The 18,235-nt window shown below is 38.8% G+C and overlaps 1 protein-coding gene across 4 annotated transcripts in view; it reads left to right on the top strand.

Moving 5' to 3' along the window:
• Positions 1–18,235, top strand: part of smap1 (small ArfGAP 1) — a 108,134-nt gene that overhangs the window by 88,028 nt on the left and 1,871 nt on the right. For all 4 annotated transcript variants that reach the window (XM_046870893.1, XM_046870885.1, XM_046870878.1 and 1 more), the window contains 2 exons: positions 11,595–11,817; positions 12,889–13,217. In XM_046870893.1, the coding sequence (XP_046726849.1) occupies positions 11,595–11,817; positions 12,889–13,217 (552 nt within the window). The remainder of the gene's footprint in view (positions 1–11,594; positions 11,818–12,888; positions 13,218–18,235) is intronic.

Raw genomic sequence — 18,235 nt, 5'->3', positions numbered from 1 at the left:
TATGTTGTTTTTTAACCCAGATGTTCAGAATTCAGCGCACCACTGCGCTCAAGTTATTCAGCATTTGACCTGGAATATGTGATGTGTTTAGTGCACTTCTTAAAATTCACCAGAATTTCGTTTCATTCATGTTCTTACTGCCATCCAGCAGACTGTTCTCACTTCTCCCAAGTTTCTCCTTTGATGGAGCTTTTAGCACGAACAAGTCCTTTTCAGCAGTGTAGGCTCAGCACGCTCACCCTTCTGCTCCTGTGCATTAGTTACTGTGTGAAGGTTAAGCCAACAGCAGGATATATAGGGCGCTGATACTGCATTCCTGAGCCAGTTTCATTCTGTGCTGTAGTGTTACAGAGCACAGCCACTGGTCCTAGTGTCCCTTGTTATATTAGTATTACAGTAAAAAATTTTGTTTTATCCACATTGACACAGGATACAATTTAAAGACCCATCGAACTGGTGCGAAAAACAAAAAAACATTCTGTAATTAGGAGCACACACAACTGACAGGACTGAGCTGGTCTGAGCTGACCGAAGTTTGTAGTACCTGAGAAAATCTTTTTAAAAACATGGTAAGCAGAAAGTCGTCAATAGAACGCAACACATTAGGCCTTAGGGTGGATAAGCTACTGCAGAGGACTACATGTTTTAGTTCTGTCACCCAGAACAGGAATCAAATCTTCAGATGCCTAGTTTGGAAAGATTTACGCTCCTGATGTCCAGATTTTTGACAGATGAGAAATGTATGTGGTCTGCTGTTGTAGCCCATCCACCTCAATTTGATGTTTTGTGCATGTTGAAACAGCCGAGATACTCTCCTACAGTAAAAGAGCTGTCGAAATGCCTTTCCAACTTATAATTTCCACCTCCAAATTCTGCATTGTGATTCTATGATGTCACTTCAACATGGCAGTGCTTATAGTATAAGTATATATAGTCTTTTGAGTTGCTGTTTATATTTGAACTCACTAAGTGCTGGATGATACTTTGAATGTTTAAATTTGAATGTTAATTTGTTTTCTGCAAGATGTTTTATTTAAGCTGCTCCTCATGTAATCATTTGGTGCTCTTAACAGTGAATTATCACATCCACTTTAAAAGCTAATTAAGCACTAACTAGACAACTCTTCAGTTCTTTTTAGTTTTGGTAAACAGTTTATAGCGAGTGTTCTTTTATTTTTTTGAAAGCATACCGCTAAGTTTGAATGAATGTTCTATTGTGGGAAGTAGGAAGTTCCAAGTTGTGAACACGGCATTACAGCGGAGACGCCGCAATCTACAATCTACAATGGCAGGCACACTGGCACACTGGAAGGAGGAGGAGAGAGTACAGGACACGCTTAAGAATTAAAGCTCTACCACAATGCTAACTAACGAGAGACCGACAACAACTCGTTTAAAGCAATATTCGAGCACACAGCTCAGAATTTCATCAAAATAAATCTTTGTCTGTTTTCTCGTTAGTTATAAAGATTAAGACGCAAGCCGTTCGGGGCCCAGCACCAGTTTTCTGGCATCTCTAAGATTTGAACTTCTTTTGAACCTTTACTCAGAGCCTTAATTTCTAAGCACCTGCTGTCCCAATATCAATTTATATCAAGGTCCATATGCGCTTGCACAACATATGGTTAGTACATTATATATCCAATCAAAGTCGTGTGTGCACATTGCACAGTTGGAGATTTTATATATATATATATAAACACATCAGGTGCATCTACATACACACAGCATTGAGCACAGACAGCATATGGTCTAGTTGGCACTACTCAGCAGCGAACTCATCAGTGCGCAGTCACTAAAGCATATTTATATGTTGTGTGTTTAAGGAGAATTTCATGTACATACATTAACACGTGGTTCCAAGGATTCCACACAGGGAATAAAATACCGGTGGAAGAAAGGAATTCAATACTCATGGTTAGACTGAAATTCCAACCTTCATTCTTTGCACTCTATGGAGTTAAAGGTTAGGAGAGAGCTACCGGATCATAGAGGCTCATCTGTCATGCCACTCTGCTGAAACGCAGTGCTGGTCAAGACAAAACAGTGCTGCTTAATCAAGGTTGGGCAGCACACGACATGTCTGCATGCAGTATACCAACAGCCCTGCTGACATATGCCATGTTTTATTTAAGGGAATTTTTTGTATTTTTTTGTCTACATTTATGAAGCTTTACTTACATCAAATACAATTAGAATTTAAATCAAACACATCTGATTTTTATAATGATTCATCATTTTTATCCTCAGCCTTTTTATTTCACATTTTATGGATATTAATACCACTGATTTCCTTCAGTTGCTGACAGTTTGGTTGGGATGTTTTGCCATTGGGATTTTTTTCAGGAGGTGAAATGCATTCTCTAGTTAGGTTAAGGTTTGCTGATTGACCTTGTCAGTCTAAAACTTTCCTCTTTTCCCCACCTGATGAAGTCCTTTGTTTTGTTGGCAGTGTGTTTTGGGTCATTGTCTTGCTACATGATGATGTTCCTCCCAATTAGATTGGGTGCATTTTCCTGTATACTGGCACACAGGATGAGTTCTGAATACATTCTGCTGCCACCATCATGGATTATGTCATTAGTAAAGATTCAAGCTCAGGCCACTATATACCTAAAGCTTAACTGTTTGTTTTGCAGCAGGAGCAGATCCTTTCTTTTTTCCTACTTTTTCATCACTTAGGTAGAGGTTAATGTTTGTTCCACATCTCATTGCTGCCTTTATTTGCTAATTCCAAACGGGCCCCCAGATTCTTACTGCTGATGACTGCATCTTAGGGCATTGCCTCTACTTTTCAAGTCTCCATTGAACAATGTATAGTTATACCTGGCCTCGATGTTCAAATTCTGTTTAGAGGGCACTGTATGTAGTAATGGGCAAAAGCCAAAGCACAATGTTCACTTTGCCTCCATTATTAATAAAAAATAAAAAAATAAAAAAACGGAATAGTTTTTTTTTCCAATTCATTGACAGTACTAGCAGTTACAGATCTGCAGTTCTTTGAACTCACATGGTCATTCTGAATTAATGGGGATAAAGACTCTGCAGTCTAGAGGACATCGATTACATACAAAGCCATTAAAAGGTGCTAATGGCACAGTGGTGAACAGGGATAGCGTTGCTAGCTTATAGCGCTAGGATCCGTTATTTAATCTTGAGTTTACTATCTGTGTGAAGTTTCTGTGCATATGGGTTTCTTCCGGGTTCTCTAGTTTCTTTCTAATTTCAAAAATCATGCCTGTGTGTGTTCTGTCTTGCAGTGGACAGGCATGTTTGCGCACAAATAAAACTATAGGTCATTCTATATAAATGCATTACATGGCTCTGAATATGGCATTTTTTTCACAGTATTTCCACCACTTAGTGCAGATGGTCTCTCAGTAGGGTAATGCATAACGAAAGCAGAGTTGTTTTGCTTTCTTTCCGCTACACTGCAGCTCGTACGGAAGCTGGCTTTGTGGAGAACGCCTGTCACAGTCGCTCACTGCCATTCTCCCTACCGGACTCTCACTGCAGTATGTTAAGCACTTGACTGTCATGCAGCATAGCACTGTTTTATTTATCAGCTCATTTACCATAGCCCTGCTTTTCTCTGCCTGGTGGTTTTATAGCTTGGATCCTTTGGTGGTCTGGTTTTGTTCTAGCAGATCACAGTTCTCTCTGGCAGGGTTGTGCTGTAGTGTCTCTGTTGAAATGACTGTTGTCTAGAAACTGACTCACAGGCAGACGTTATAAACTGGGCTCAGGGCCATTTACTGTTACTGCAAAGTGCTGTCGATGTTTCTGTAAAAGAGAACGTGTTTTGTCTTATCAGAATTTAATAATAGAAAGTTATGCGTCATCCAATCTTTTAATTCTTTAACACACCCAGTGAATCTTGCCAATTATGATGTTTCATATGGTTTTGATGAGATATATAGCTGGGTATCATCGGCATAACAATGGATTGAATGTCTTACCAGTCAGATGGTGTGCAGAAACCTGGAGATGTTGTCTGATAGGACTGCTGCTCCAGTGCTGCTGGGGTGCAGGCCATCAGGGCGGGAAAAACCTAGGACGCGCCAGAAATCATTGCAATTATCAACAAAGGGTATTTTTTGTTCTCGACACCTTGACTGTAGCCATTCATTTAAATCAAAAACAGCTTAAACATTGACATGTAGCTTTGATTTGTTTGTTTTAATTATTTTCGAACCGTGATTTAATTCCAAATTATGTGTCGTGTTTAATTAAGAGATTAAAAAATAGGAACCAAAAAATTCTAATTTGAAAAATTGGTTAGAATTGAAACATTTATATCGGCTCATCCTTGTCATCTTAGCATCTATGTTGGTTCTAAAGTAGCTATCCAAAGTTGTCTGCTTTTTTTTTTCCCCTCTCAGAAATTTGGATAGTCAATTTGGAAGAAGTGTTCCCAGCTGTCTATAGCCATCAACCTACTTATTAGTGTGTATTATGACAGAAACACCCGAAGACTAATTTTCCATTCCTCAGCTTGCTATGCTATAGTAAGGGCCGCTTTATACTTCTGTATCTGCGTATTATTGCCAGCACATCCGTATGTCACATACAGGTTCATGTCTGCCTCCTGGCTTGCACTTAATGTAAACATGTCCACAAGGGGCCAGAAAGTGCTTGGTATTGTGATATTAGGTATTTACATTATGGGAAAAAAAGATGAATCAAATGCAAGTGTAAATTTAACAGGCCACTGATTACTATCTCTCAATTTCATGGTTAATTGTTTTAAACTTTCACACCCTAAATCTGTGAGATATATATATATATATATATATATATATATATATATATATATATATATATAAAATATACACAGGTGTGTGTGTGTGTGTGTATATATGTGTGTGTGTGTGTGTGTGTGTATATATATATATATATATATATATATATATATATATATATATATATATATATATACTCATGACCTTGACACTCATGACCTCTATAGTTCACAACTTTTTATTTGGAACTGGACTAAGTGTAACTCGTGAAAAATCTGATGGTTCGCGGGAAGCCGCGAGTGGCTCGAAAGTTCGGAGTAACGTTTCAAAACAGAATTTGTACTAATAAATTACATTAAAAAATGTTTAAGTATTTTATTATTGTATTATTTATTTTAAGTAGTAAATGAAATAATTTATGGCAAGAAATTCACAATTTTAGTTTTCAGTATAGTACATGTACAATTCCTCTTGAAAAAGGAGCCATCAAAAGAAGAGTCAAAACCTCGTGATTTTTTTGTTACTCGTGAGGGGTCATAGAATGTAACTCGAGTATTGAGGTTGCACGTGTGTATATGTGAGTACATAAATATATACACATACTGTATAATTACTAACTGCATAAATAAAAGTGTGAGCACAATGTTGAGAGGAGCTGCAGCTTGACATTTCTCTGTCTCTCTTTCTCTTTTGCTTTCTCTCTTTCTTACATCTCAATGCACATCAGCACATTTTTGTTTTCGGAATAAGTTGTGCTCATTACTTTGCTATGTTGGAGCGATGCAAGATTTGTGGTCAGATTAAAAAAAAATATTGCTGATATCCAGACACACATTCGCTTCTCAAAGAAGCACATGACCAGTGTATGAATCCATCAGTCATCTCTGCTCATGACACTTACCCATAAACCCCCTGTGTGTTCTGATGTACATAAATATCAATATAATCTTTCAGTCACTTGCACTTTCTTCACTGGAGTGCCGAACAAATGTCCATATTCAAAATGCTGACGCATTTAAAGTCCATGTTTTGATCTAATTTGATAGTTTTTTTGTTTTTTTTTTTTTTGCAGATTTATTAAAAAGGATGGTATTTGAATATTATTTTCAATATCTATGTAATTAATTTATTGACTTGCTGCTAGTTTATTAGCAAATCTATATTGTGGCATTTACTATATGACCAAAAGTCTGTGGACACCTGATTTTCTTCTAGTTCCCCTTTGCTGTTATAATAACCTGCACTTTTCTGGGAATGCTTCCATTCGATTTTGAAGCATGGCTTTGGGGGTTTGTTCTTTCAACCGCAGTAGCAGTTGTGAGGTCAGGCACTAATCAGTAACACAGTCAGTGTTTCAGTTTATCCCGAAGGTTGTTAGTGGGGTTGAGGTCATGGTTCTGTGCAGACCATTATATTCTTCCCACACCAAACAGCAAATCATGTTTTTATTGAGTTTGCATTGTGCATGATGAAATTGTCATCCTAGAACATGTTTGAACCCCTTTTTACTATTGAAGAACATTTCTAATGCTACGCGTGATTTCAAAAACCACATATGGGTATGGAATTCAGGTATCTGCATACTTTTGGCCACCTCATGTATCGGAGAAATGTTTAAGAATCATGTTATATATTCTTGTCTCATCACCCTGTCCTGTTTAAAAACGTGTCTTTCCATGACCATGTTAACTGCATCTGTAGCATATTATCAGAGATGATTTCAGCTGAGAACACAGAAAAACTGTTTACCCAAAACTTCTTTATAAGGACAGTCATTGGGGCAAGGTTTATTTATTTATTTATTTAATTTTTTTGTTTTGTTAAATACTATCATGATTCGTTTCCAAAAGGAAAATTAAAATTGATATAATTCATCTATTTAGAGATGGTGCAACTTTTTTGGAAGTGAATATATTATGCTTATGTGTTGCGTGTGCAGTTGACTGGGTCTGATTGCACATGAACCCTACAAACCATTCAGGAAAGTGATTAACAGAGACTTCTATTTATAGTTTGTTTCCACTTTAGAAAAGGAGCATAAACGGTGCCTGCTTAGTAAGAATTCCTCCTATTTTAAGATTTCAATTTGTGTACTTTGCATATTTTAGAATATACTTTTACATGTATAGTTAATCATTTCTACATATTCACTGCCATCATTGATGAACTGCCCATACGTGTACATTATTAATAAGATTTCAGTAAGTGTGTGTTCTGTTCTTTCCACACTACAGAGAAATGTTCGAGTTCTTGTGTGAGCTCATGTGTTAGTGGAAAATAGGTTGGAAAAGCACTTATTTACAGATCATGCCATGGCAGGTCAAGGAGAAGTCATGGACTACCAGGTTAGATTTAATGGAAGTGCAGTTCTTCACGGTCAGATACAGTCCTTCATTCTCAAGCATTTCTCAGACTATTTGTATCCGTGCTCTTTACCTCTAGTAAAATAGTATTCTTTTCAATTACACATTCATAAAAAATAAATAAAAATTATGACCACATTAAGATGTGAAAATCAGGTCTATTCTTTTGCGCTTCTTGACTTTCTTTTGCTTGTTGTAGTTTTCAGTTCACAGCATCAGAATCAGTGGTTCAAAATGACATTGACATTAAAGCTGCTGATGCCAGATTCTCTTCAGACACTGTCAGTGCACCTGCTGGTGTGAACTGCCATCGTTACTAACGCCAAACAAACACATTTGTCATTGGACAACTCTTTTATGTTTAGCCTTTACTTTCATTGGATTTCCTTTCTCAGCAAGTCGTTCTCTGGTTTCCCAGGCAGATGGATTGCTGAGAGGAACTGGATTAGCCTAGCCTAGCCCTGTACACCAGCAGAGTGCTAATTATCTGTGTACGGCTGCTAATCACACAAAGCCTGCTCTGTTTCACAGGAAGCGTGTGTGTGTGTGTGTGTGTGTGTGTGTGTGTGTGTGTGTGTGTGTGTGTGTGTGTGTGTGTGTGTGTGTGAATATTCATTGGTGTGTGATGATGTGGTGAGCGTTAGTGCAGCTTTAAGATTACAGGAATATTTATAGCCCTGTGAGACTGAGTCTGTAATCAAGCAAACTTTCAGTAATGTGTATACACACATGCAGTAATGGCCTCTTGATACACAAAAATATAGAGAAACACAGCAGAGAGCAAAATCGGAATTATAAAGCAGTGGTCTTAGTCTCATCCATTATTAATCCTAATAGCTTTTGCCCTCTTCCCCTGTGGACGCCTTTGAGTGATTCGCTCGTCATGTGATGAGTAGTGGGGGAAGGGTTATGTAATCGTTGTCTTTTTTTTTTTTTTTTTCCCCTATAACCCCCTGATTCACAGTTATGATTTTGCGTTAGTGTGTGTTTAAATGATCTATTCGACAGAGCTTTAATCCCATATATAGGTTCTTACACACTGCTACTCTTCAGAACTGTTCTCTTGTGAGTAACAGAAGGCAGAGGTGAGTCCTTGCATCCTCTCAGAACAGCACTGCGTCTTACACTTCCAATTTCATGGATTAAAAGTGCTCACCTCTTGTTGTGTTCCCCGCCATCTGAGCTTTGCTGTTTCCATGCTGAATTGCCCAGGTACCACTCGAGCCGAGACATATGGGTAGAGATTAAAACAGAATGTTCCTGTACTTTTTTTTTTATCTGAAATAGGGATCTTCAGTAGTCTAGTAAACTGTCTGTTACTTATTAAACTTATTTTGACCTTTTTTTTGTTTAGTTTTTTTTCCCCATTTGCATTTTTGAAATGATTCATTGAATTTGCATTTCTTACCCAAGATCCACTAAAATTCCGTCTCTGTCTTTTTAGGGTCAGCTTAGCATATATTGATTTGCCAGTACATTTTACATTGTAGTCTAATTGCTACAGCATTTCCTGTGCTCTTCAGGTGACCATGGATTCATGTTTGGACTGGAACATTTCAGAATGTTGCTCTTTAGATTTTCCTCTATTGATTCGGATGTTTGTTTTGGGTAATTGTCATGTCAAAAGGCATCTTCAGCTTTCTAGCAGACACCTTAAAGTTTCGCACCAAAATGCTGCCGTCATCACCTCCATGCTTCACTGTGGGTATGGTGCGTATTTTTTTCTTACTAATGCTACCTTTTGAATTATGGCTAAAGAGTTTAACCTTGGTCTCATTAAACCAAAACACCTTTTGCCATATAGTTTAAGTGATTCGATGTATGTTTTTGGCAAAATCTGTATGCTTTAGCTTCCATCTAGCCACCCTACTTAGTTAACCTGACTTGTAAAGAATACAGAATATTGTCATATGTTGGGAACAATGAGTGCTTGCAGAAAATTCCCACAGCTCTTTTAATGTTGTGGGTAGGCCCTTGGAAACCATCCCTGAGCAAATTTTCCCCCTCATCTTCTCTTTGTAATGTCAGTGTTGACATTTTATTTTTTTGCTTTTCATATTAAATCTCAGGCATTTTTTTTTCTTTTCTAGACCATACCTTTAAACAGTGAGGTCCAGGCACCTAACATAAGTTTTAAATTGGTTGATTGGGAACACAGCTACATCACCATATAAACAAGTTTAAATGTTCCCCCTAAAATGTGTCTGTTTATAAGTTTCTTTTTCTAGGTTGCATTTCCAAATAATACATTTCACATTATAATTATATTGGATTTATTCACTTGACATCATAACAGCTATGCTAACCTGTATGTACTGTATTTTAAGCATTTTGCATTCTGTATTCAAATAATCATTTGACTACTCATCCATATCAGTATTCACCACCTGATCCCTGCATATGACGCACAGTGCCAGGTTTAGATTCGTTACCGGGCTGTAGGATGCTGTGCTGTGCTCTGTAAAAGTGCTAATATTCTGACTGATTTCACCCCAGTCCTTCACACCCTGTCCACAGAGACATCTCTACTTCTCCAGTCTCCTGAACACCACAGTGCCGGTTCAGCCCCACAGCTTTGGAGCTCTGACTCATAGGCAACAGGAGAGCTGAGATGTGACAGAGTGTCTGAGTCTGTGCCCTTCACTTTTTCTTCTTTTCTTCCCCCCCTCCCCAAGTTACTTCTGTTCATCAGTCGTATTTTAATGGGCCTCTAGCAGTGGAGCTGAGCCATTCTTCTTTGTTTTTTTCTCAGTTCATTTGCATCCAAATGATGTTCTGTAGCCTTTCTCTTTCCTCATCACTCTTGGTTTCATGCCTATGAGTGATGAACTTGTGGGAACGCGATAGAGGGTGAAAGGTATAGTAATTAGCTGTATAGTGTAGCCTCAAAGCTACAGCACAGCTCGTGACAGGCCTTGCTTTACACCTGTCTTTACAGAGAGGTAAATTGCTTTCACACAAACCACCGAACAGAGATGGAGTAGAAACCATAGGCTGTGCACACAGGGGCAAAGGGCCCCGTACATTTCTCTTAAGACTGATGTCAGGCTTTTTATACGCTAAGTAAAGACATCACCACGTCATCTTGCTAGAAGGCAGAGATGCTAAGGAGAGATAGATGAACTCCAAGCCATGAAGTATTCTACATGTATAACGTCTGCTTTGCGTCTGCTAAATGCCGCAAATGTAAATATGAATAAGACTAAACTATATAGTTTTTATGAATATATGACCCTGCTGAAATTACTAATAATTAAAATAAGGTGCTTGACTTGAGGTGGTTATTGATTTGTTTATTCGAAAATATGAGGCATATATAAGGCACATAAAAATTTATTTAACTTTGTATAGACTTGATGAATTAAATGTAAGTATAAAAATATGCTGTGTTCAAGTTCTCAAAGCTGCCTCAGAGAGTTCTTCGGTAAAGGGGGATTGATGATGTCTTAAAGCCTGCACTTAGCTGGATATCATTTACCAGAAATGGCTATTTAAGTCATTTTAAAACGGCAAGCAAAGCACCATCCCATCAGCAAAAACGTATGTCTCAGCAGGACTAAACACACATTTTACTGTAGGGATTGGCCACACTGTGAGACTGCGGAGGCTTCAGACCTACTGGTAGCAGCTGCAATCGTATTTTTGTAAATGAATTTGGGCGTAATGACTGTACACTCTGTCAGCTTGCTTCATCCATAGAGATTTAAATTTGTACATTTGTGCATGGGAGGTGCCATCAAATATAAATAAGCAAGTCCATGTCTTTAAGCCTGAGGTACCAAGCAAATCTTGTTTATTCCTTGTCAGGCTGCAAATCTTCCATGTCCAGCAAGGCTTTTCCAAGTCATCTTAGTGTTACATGCTTATTGAATAAAACATATGAGCCATGTGTGTATTTCTGTAAAGTTGTTTTGTCGCTATACGAATAGCACAGCATTCAACCAATATCTTGTTTGGTTTCTGGACAAAGGAAAAGAAAAAAAAATCTCATAGTTAACTTTATTAGCTGTCTTCATGAATTATGAAAGACAGAGGCACTAGAATAGAAATGCAGCCCACCAAATTGCAAAGAGTGTAGTCTAGTGATATAAATTCTAATTAAGCCTATATTAAACTATTATATTAGACATGTTTATGTGGGTAGACAGCATATTTGCATAGTCATTGAGCAGTACAGCTACTAAATGATTTTACAGACCTTCGCACTGACAAAAGCTACTGATTTCATAATGTAGCCACTCACCATCCACTTTATTAGGAACATCTCTCCCATAACGGTTATGTTAAAAAACAGAATGCGTTATGGGAAAATGTGATCTTAGTGACCTGTGGCATGGTTGCCAGACAGACTGCAATCAGAGTTTCAGGAAATGCAGATGATCTTGGTTTTTCACACAAAACAGCCTTAACATTAGTTTATTGTGTCCCATGTACTATGGTTAGTGCAACATAACATTACTGAGCTGATCATGTCCTCTGTTCTGTGCAGGTCAATTCCACTAAAGCAGCTGGCAGCACACCTGCAGGCCCTGGTGTGGGTGCTACCTCGGGCACTGCGGGCACAACAGGAGCCGCTCCAGTCCAGTCTGATCTGGACCTGTTCAGTGAGAACAGCAGCAACAAAGCAGAGGACACCACCAAGAAACCTCTCTCTAAGGACTCCATTCTGTCCCTGTATGGGTCCAGCACTGTCCCTCCACAGCCTGCACAAGGTACACCCCATAACACACCACATTATGCACTGTATTGCCCCTGCTTAGTCTAACTATTTGTGTTTCTCTGTGTGTATGTGAATGGAATATTGAGGCAGTTTGTCAGTCTGTTATTGTGTGTATGTGCTAGTGTGTGCGTTTATTTATTTTTTTATTTACTTATTTATTTATTTATTTTAAGGAGGTTTGTAGTTCTTTTTTTGCAGGCTGTCCTTCACAATGTACAGCAGTGTAGTAAACAGATAAGAATAACATATGAAAGGACATGTCTGTTTAAATAAATCAGTGGCCAGCATTGATGTTGATGTCGCACTCAAGACACAATATACTAATTTGTGCCATCTCAGTGATCTTGGGCAGGAATTGTAAATGTTAAATGTAGCTGTGGGTTAATAAAAAAAAAAATTGGATAAAAAAAAATATGTATTGTGTTTACTATGAAAAGAAAAAGAATCAGTGTAGCAGTTCTCAGTGGTGTTCTGGTTAACGCTGCTTCAACAGAATTCCACTTTATTGCTACGTTAAAAAGGAAGATTCAGTGCTTATCGCAGTGCTGCTGCTTTTCCTTAAACATCTTCATCACGGTATAGCAGCCGTTTTCTGACCGCTTGAAAAGAAAACACCAGGCTGTAGCTCGTGGTTCGAATGAGAGTATCAATAATTTAGCCATTGAATGTTTCCACGATTCAGCTCTGTGATGCTGCTGAACACAGATTAAAGCTGCTGTCTAGCGCCTCTTTAAACAGCACATTGCTCCAAAAGTTCAGCCTCCAAATAGAGGCTTTGCCATTTCTCCACTGTCAAGTCACCTCTTAATAAGCCCTTTCCGCCAATGCCAGCTCCTTCTTCCTCTCTCATCTCAAAGATCACTTGAGGTGAATTGGCTTGGCACTGCATATTAGTGCAGGCTTCAGTTTGGGCTTGTCTGTGGACGTTTGTGTACTCCTTTCTCCTGCTCTTTATTTCTTTATGTTTGTGTAAAGGCTGATCTTTGGTCTTGTTTTTGTGTTGTATATGCCACTGTAAGGCTGTTTACCCAGGTTTTTCATTATGTTTTCTCTCTCTTTCTAGCTGCTATGTTCATTGGTACGTCTCAGATGCCGTTTCCTGCACAGCCTCAAGCTAACTTCCAGGCCTTCCCAGCCATGGGTGGCCCCATGCCACCCACCACCATGATGGGGGCAGTAATGGGTCAGGGCGGAGCTATGATGGGCCAGAACACTGGGATGATGGTTGGCATGACTATGCCCAATGGCTTTATGGGAAACGCCGCGGCAGGTGTAATGGGGGTGGCGCCTGGCATGATGGGAGCACAGCCCGGAGCAATGCCAGCAGTTGTGCCCCCACAAAACATGTATACCATGCAGCCTGGCCAGCAGACCCAGTGGAGCATGGGACAGGTAAACTACTCGACCTGGTGCACTTGTTATAGAGTCAGACATAAAGTTTAGTGAATCTGCTGATGGCATCATATGGAGGCTTTCGTTAGAGATTCATTGTGCCAAACACTTAATGCAGCACTTTTTTCAGCCCACAGTGATCTTAGCTAATGCTCTGTAGCTCATCTCATGGGGCTGAGCTTTCACTCAAGCCATGGCCACATCAGCAAATCTATATTATGCCCTGCTAGTGCTAAGAAAGGATCCAGCCAGACTGTGTAGTGATATCCAAAGAAGCACAGAAATGATTAAACTTAGTTTCCACTGCTTTCAAATGTAAGTTGATGGTACCACAATAATCAGCAGAAGGTTTGCAAAATCAAAATTCTTTTAATAAATGTAAACTTTTGGATTTATATGCTGCTTCAGTCCGCGTATTTACAGGACTCGATGCTACAATCTAGCCAGAAATGTTTTGATCATTTACTATAAAGCCATCATCTTAAGAAGCTGCCGTATTCTCCCATCAGATTTAGAACAATCATTTAGCAGCGTCTAATCTACAGTCACCTCCCGTTTTAAGGCACTCATTCAAAATGAGGGTTTTATTTATTAGGACTGTCACAGTTTTGCCACACAGACAATTACTGCAGTATTTTGGGAATATTTTGTTGAACAGTTATTCATAATCAGCTACTGGGATAAATCCCACTTCTATGATTGGCTAATCGTTTACATAACTTTAACCATAACAGACAAATTGGAAAAGAAAGGCTTGTTTTTCAGCCCAAACATTTAACTGTATATTTGTCTCACATTATTCACAGGTTGTTAACTTTTGTATTCAATTCTATTTGATCTATATATAAAATCACTCAATTAATCACTCAAATCAAGGACCAAAATCAGTCCCGCAATTAAAACCATCTGTGTGAAAACAGCAAAAATTCCGTTTATTTTATATATATATATATATATATATATATATATATATATATATATATATATATATATATATATATATTTTAGGGGTGTAACTGTACACAAAATTCATGGTACGGTACATCGTTTTTTAAGACATGAAGTTGTGTATGTTTTCAAGTTTAATAACTGTAATAAATGCTTAAAGTGCAAAGCAGGGCCTAAAAGTTCCTGAGGGAACTTGATTTTGACTATGTTTCGCACTATATACAGTACAGACCAAAAGTTTGGACACACCTTCTCATTCGAAGAGTTTTCTTTATTTTCATGACTATGAAAATTGTAGAGTCACACTGAAGGCATCAAAACTATGAATTAACACATGTGGAATTATATACATAACAAAAAAGTGTGAAACAACTGAAAATATGTCATATTGTAGGTTCTTCAGAGTAGCCACCTTTTGCTTTGATTACTGCTTTGCACACTCTTGGCATTCTCTTGATGAGCTTCAAGAGGTAGTCACCTGAAATGGTTTTCACTTCACAGGTGTGCCCTGTCAGGTTTAATAAGTGTGATTTCTTGCCTTATAAATGGGGTTGGGACCATCAGTTGTGTTGTGCAGAAGTCAGGTGGATACACAGCTGATAGTCCTACTGAATAGACTGTTAGAATTTGTATTATGGCAAGAAAAAGCAGCTAAGTACAGAAAAAGTGGCCATCATTACTTTAAGAAATGAAGGTCAGTCAGTCCGAAAAATTAGGAAAACTTTGAAAGTGTCCCCAAGTGCAGTCACAAAAACCATCAAGCGCTACAAAGAAACTGGCTCACATGCGGGTCACCTCTGCTGCAGAGGATAAGTTCATCCGAGTCACCAGCCTCAGAAATCGCAGGTTAACAGCAGCTCAGATTAGAGACCAGGTCAATGGCACACAGAGTTCTAGCAGCAGACACATCTCTACAACAACTGTTAAGAGGAGACTGTGTGAATCAGGCCTTCATGGTAGAATATCTGCTAGGAAACCACTGCTAAAGAAAGGCAACAAGCAGAAGAGACTTGTTTGGGCTAAAGAACACAAGGAATGGACATTAGACCAGTGGAAATCTGTGCTTTGGTCTGATGAGTCCAAATTTGAGATCTTTGGTTCCAACCACTGTGTCTTTGTGCGACGCAGAAAAGGTGAACGGATGGACTCTACATGCCTTCCCACCGTGAAGCATGGAGGAGGAGGTGTGATGGTGTGGGGGTGCTTTGCTGGTGACACTGTTAGGGATTTATTTAAAATTGAAGGCATATTGAACCAGCATGGCTACCACAGCATCTTGCAGCGGCATGCTATTCCATCCGGTTTGCATTTAGTTGGACCATCATTTATTTTTCAACAGGACAATGACCCCAAACACACCTCCAGGCTGTGTAAGGTCTATTTGACCAAGAAGGAGAGATATTTTCAGTTGTTTCACACTTTTTTGTTATGTATATAATTCCATATATAATTCCACATGTGTTAATTCATAGTTTTGATGCCTTCAGTGTGAATCTACAATTTTCATAGTCATGAAAATAAAGAAAACTCTTTGAATGAGAAGGTGTGTCCAAACTTTTGGTCTGTACTGTGTGTGTGTGTGTGTGTGTGTGTGTGTGTGTGTGTATATATATATATATATATATATATATATATATATATATATAAAATAAAGTAAGATAAGAGCCTCCCATTGGATAATTATCCAGTAATTATCCTATAGGATGATAACTGCTGCAGTGAGTAGCTTTTCATTTCTTAAACAACCATGTCAGTAAACACATCTTGAGGTTGTGGAAAATATGTTAATCTGTTTCAGAAGGGTCAAATTATTGACATGCTTCAAGCAAAGTAATTGCTGAAACTACTAAAATTTGGTTAAGAACTGTCCAACGCGTTATTTAAAACTAGAAGTATAGTGGAGAACATTATCTTCGAGGAAGAAATGTGGTCAGAAAAAAATCTTGAACGATCATGATTGGCAATCACTTAAACGTTTGGTGAAATCAAATCGTAAAAAAAACTACAGTAGACAGTAGAAGTGGTTCAGGGAGCCTGAGACATTATTTTCACACATAGATTGGCCACCACAGAGTCCGCAGCGGTCCGATACTCCCATCATATATACAAGATCTTGGTGAAAAATAACTGCAACTCTGGGAGGGGAATTAATGTTGTGACATCGCAGAAGCTTATCAAAGCAAAGCCACAGCAAATGCGTGCCGTAATCAAATCTAAAGGCGGTCCAACGAAATATTAGCGTATATGACTTTTTTTTTGGATGGACAGTGTGTATATATACACCGTGTCACACAAAAGTGAGTACCCCTCTCACATTTTAGCAACCATTTAAGGGACAATTCTATAGAAATGAAACTTGGGTATATTTTAGAGTAGTCAATGTGCAGCTTGTATAGCAGTACAGATGTACTGTCCTCTAAACATAACTCGACATACAGCCATTATTGTCTAAATAACTGGCAACAAAAGTGAATACACTCTAAGTGAACATGTCAAAACTGTGTCCAAAGTGTCTATATTTTTTGTGAGCCCCACTGATATATAGCACTGCCTCAATCCTCCTGGGTATGGAATTCACCAGAGATGCACAGGTTGTTGCTGGGATGCTCTTTCATTCCTCCATAATGACATAACAGAGGTGCTGGATGTTCGACACATGATGCCTCTTCACCCTCCGCCCCACAGGTGCTCAATAAGGTTCAGATCTGGAGATACTTGGCTGTTGTCATCTTGGCGGTGTGTTTGGTGTGTTATGTTGGAAAACTGCCGTTTGGCCCATTTTCCAAAGAGAGGGTATCATGTTCTGCTTCAGAATGTCACGATACATGTTGGAATCCATGTTTCCCTCAATGAACTGCAGATCCCCATTACCAGCATCACTCATGCAGCTCCAGACCATGATGCTAAGACCACAATGCTTGACTGTAGGCAATACATAATTTTCTTGGTTCTCCTCACCAGGGCATCACCACACATGCTGGACACCATCTGAGCCATACAAGTTTATCTTAGTCTCATCAGACCACAGGACATGGTTCCAGTAATTCATGCTCTTGGACAGGGTATCTTCAGCAAACTGTTTGCGGACTTGTAAGCCAGCTTCAGAAGATGCTTCCTTTTGGGACAATGAATTAACAAACCTTCTTGTTGCAGTGCGCAGTGTATAGTCAGAGCACTGACAAGCAGATCATCCGCTTCTGCAACCTCTAAAGCAGTGCTGGCAGAACTCATGCAATTCTTTTTTTGAAGCAGCTTCTGCACCTGACGCACAGCACAAGGACTCAACTTCTTTGATGGACCCTTGAGAGAAAACCTCTGTATGACACTGGCCACTGTGCTCTAACTCAGTTTTAGGGTGTTGCAGACCTTATAGCCTAAGCCATCATTGTGGAGAGCAACAATTCTAATTCTCAAATCCTTAGAGTCTTTTCCATGAGGAGCCGTGTTGAACATCCAGTGGTCAGTATGAGAGAAAATTTCAACTGCATTAATACAAGATACACAAATTTGTATGGTTCTGTCAAGCAGACAAAACATGAACATGATAAATATTACATGTGACTTTGGATGGTTACATGATGTACAGCTGTGTTCGCGTAGGGTGTACTCACATTTGTTGCCAGCTATTTTGACAATAATGGCTGTATGTTGTTATTTTTCGAACACAGTAAATCTGTACTGCTATACAAGCTGCACATTGACTACTCTAAAATATATCCAAGTTTTATTTCTATAGTTTTGTCCCTTGAGAAAGCTCTACTAAGATACTGTAGAAGATACTGTACTTACTTTTGTGAGATACACGATATATACATACATACACCAACCAGGCATAACATTATAATCGGTGAAGTGGATAACACTGATTTTCTGTTAGTGGGTGGATATATTAGGCAGCAAGTGAACATTTTCTCTTCAAAGTTGGTGTGTTAGAAGCAGGAAAAATGGGCAAGCGTAAGGATTTAAGTGAGTCGTCTAGCAATCCCAATTTGGGCCAAATTGTGATTGCTAGACGACTCGGGCAGAGCCAAACTGCAGCTCTTTGGGCTGTTCCCATTCTGCAGTGACCA

The sequence above is a fragment of the Silurus meridionalis genome, chromosome 2 (assembly GCF_014805685.1).
Source record: "Silurus meridionalis isolate SWU-2019-XX chromosome 2, ASM1480568v1, whole genome shotgun sequence".
Classification (NCBI taxonomy): domain Eukaryota; kingdom Metazoa; phylum Chordata; class Actinopteri; order Siluriformes; family Siluridae; genus Silurus; species Silurus meridionalis.
Note: the sequence above shows the minus strand (reverse complement) of the source record. Positions and strands in the feature narration are given on the sequence as shown.